Source organism: Loa loa, assembly GCF_000183805.2.
Source record: "Loa loa unplaced genomic scaffold supercont3.871, whole genome shotgun sequence".
NCBI classification, from domain to species: domain Eukaryota; kingdom Metazoa; phylum Nematoda; class Chromadorea; order Rhabditida; family Onchocercidae; genus Loa; species Loa loa.
Window position 1 is genome coordinate 6,012 of NW_018109051.1, and position 3,178 is coordinate 9,189.

General features: G+C 23.1%; 1 protein-coding gene across 1 annotated transcript; it reads left to right on the forward strand.

The window, feature by feature from the left end:
* Nucleotides 1-2,977: 2,977 nt before the first annotated feature.
* On the forward strand, nucleotides 2,978-3,156 carry LOAG_13956 (hypothetical protein; the record flags this gene model as incomplete). Its single annotated transcript, XM_003149459.1, has 1 exon — nucleotides 2,978-3,156. A coding segment is annotated over one exon (177 nt), but the record flags the coding sequence as incomplete, so codon positions are not given.
* Between the last annotated feature and the right edge of the window lie 22 nt (nucleotides 3,157-3,178).

Below are 3,178 nucleotides of genomic sequence, written 5' to 3' on the forward strand. Positions count from 1 at the left end.
CATCGTTCAAAGTAAAAAAAAAAAAAAAAAGAAGGAAAAAAGAAACCAAATTTTTTTATTTGTCAATTTTATTTTTAAAATCTTTAGCATTTTATTATTGAATATTGATGAAATTTGCAAATTAAAAAATGACATTTTAAAATATTTTAAGAATGTTGCAATGTTTGCTTGAAATTCTTTTCTTTTTTTTTTTTTTCGATTGCATTTTGCAGTTTCAAATTTCAACGAATAATTTAAGAAACGGATTTTTTTACATGCGCAAATTGCTCCTCAAATATTTGCTTTTCCATGATGAGTGAATTTAATATTAATGTTTCATTCCCTTTTTCTTTTTTTTTTTTCTCACTAAAAGGTTTAAAATGCTAGCAATCTTTTAAAATTTGTAAAATTTTATAAAACAATTATTCATATTTATCTTATCCTGTATTGATAATTAATTCTATTGTAATTTGCATAATTAGTTGTCTATGTTACTTTATCATATTCAATTGGCATATACTATTTTTATAAAAAAATAACAAAAATATTAAACATCATTCATTCGTTGCTTAAAGAAAGAAAAATTGCTTAATCCGTTAATGGATGCTAAATAATGAATGTTGATAAAATGAAAATTGAGCAATTGCTAATGAGAAAATCGTTTTCATGCCACAAAATGATTTAATAATAAAACAGCTAATTAATGCTCTTTCCAGATGACACAAAAAAAAAAAAAAAACACGCACACAAACAATTTTTCTCGTATGATGTATTTGTCGTTTTAATTACTGGCTTATTTCCTTTAATTTGTTGAAATTTACTTTTTAAATATTAATATGAATATTTTCATCAGATTATTTTATTGCAGCTTACAATTATCAACAATTTACCGATGCTCGAATACTATCACATATGAATTCTGATAATTTCAATCATCATATGCAAATGTTAACGCCAATACTCTATAGATCGAACAGTTTCAATTATCTAAAGTTTTGACTAGAATACTGAAAAAATTTCCAATTTTAATAATTATCATTGGAAATATCTTTCGAATGATTAATACAGGACAATATTACAATTAATTTGGACAGTTTAGTGAAAGAGAAAAAAAGTGCCATGTTTATAATTTTAGGCTTTCTTTTTTGCTAAATTTAGCAAAATATATATTTTGTAAATGTAAATTTGAAACTTGTTAAATTTAAAGAATTCCTTTAATTAATTATGTAAATGTTAGCTGTATAGAAAATGTAAAAAAAAAATTGGTTAATTTTTTTGAAATCCTTTTGTTTATTGTTATTTTACTAAGAGGGAGAGAGAGTGGTGCAAAAAAAAAGGAAGAAGAGAACAAAATTTTGTAATATATACCAAGTTGGAAATGATGGATATAGAAAAAAAAAAACAAAAAACAAAGACAAAAACAAAAAGTGAAATTTGAACGAAAATTTAAATACTGTCCTATTTTTTCCTTTTTTTCACAAATTTCTAAAATATTTCCAAACATTTCCTGAATAACATTTTTTAAAAATTTTGAAATTTCAAAAAATTTGCTTCGTTTTACCATTGTTTGTGTTACTTTAATTATTATATTTCAAAAAATTATTGCAATGTTTCAAAATTTGTGTTTGTTTTTATTAATAGCATTATGCAATACATAGATAGCCATTGACTAAACAACTAAATTAAACTTCCTTTTCCGAAATAACTCTTAATAATCAATAAATTCCTTCGAGAAATCTTCTAATTTCAAAATATAAAATTAGAAAAGAAACTCTACGAAGAAAAAAAAAGAAAGAGAAACTTAAATTAACTTAAATCCAACTATTTTTAATAAATTTTTTCCTTTTTCCTTTTTTTTTCTTTTTTTTATTTCCTGTTTAATGGCTATCTTTATCCATTTCATTATATTTGTTTTTCGGATATTTGGAAAATGAAGAATTGTCAGAAGGCAGTATGAGTGTTTGAAGGATCTTCATTATGCTTCATCAAAATAAACTTCCACTTCTTTAGGATGCTTTAACCAAGTTTACTTCAAACTTCCTTTTTGTCCTCTCTAACTATAATAATTTTTATCACAAATTACCCGCCTTATTCTCTAAAATTTTTAATATTTTCAACTGCCTTATTTTGAACATTGATAACTTAAAAAAAAAGAAATATTTTTAAATTGAAACTATAAATGCATATAAGTTATGCAATAGAGTAAAAAAAAAATTTAATAAGAATATAACATAACTAAAAAAATATTACGTAATCATAAATGATATTATATCATAATGGATCTTTAAATTTTACATAAATGATGCTTTTTTTTTCCAATCAAATTATTCATACTTTAAAATATTCATGAAAATTCAGGTGAGAATGTTAATTTAATCCTTCGTTGTTTTTCGTTTTTCCTTTTCTTTTCTTTTAGTATTTTGTTTTAAACGAATGTAACAATTAGTGTTACAATGTTTGAATGTGGAAGTAAATATTTGATCAAATGGGAAATATAATTTAAAAATATAAGCAATATTTGAAAAAAAAAAAGAAAAACCAATTTTGGTGATAAGTTGCGCCTCCCATACCTTCCCTTTTCTGTTGTAAATTTAATTCAAGTATTATTAATTTTGCTTTAGTAAACATTTGTGTGAAAGAAATATTGTCAAGGAATGTTTAAAAAAAACAAAATGAGAAATTTTCGTATGAAATAAATTCAAATTTTACAAAATTGATTTTTTTTCAGTATTAAAATAACATAATTTTTATTAGAAATTTTTTTGTTATTTTCTTTTAATTCATTTCAAATTAGTTTCGAGCAAAAAGAGCAAATATATATTGTAAATGATCAATTATTGCAAAATTTTATCTCAAATACTTTGGTCAACTTGTTAATTAATTGTTTTTTCTATAATTATTAAATTTATAATAATGTTTCTCTTTTTTTTTCAGATTTTATAAAAATAACTTATCAAATTTTTGGTTATTGCTATAAGAAATTAGTTTGGATCAAATAATGGACAGTTTCATGAAGAGTCGAGATCATTATTTCAAGACTAGTTCCGTAAAAAATCCCGGTCTAAGACGAATGTCCTGGCGACAACATTCGCAACCACAAATGGGCAGTAATATTAGTGATGATTTACGCGAAATGTTGGATCGGAAACGATCATTACCTCGTCCACCAATTACGACGTAAGTTATTAATCTTTATTGT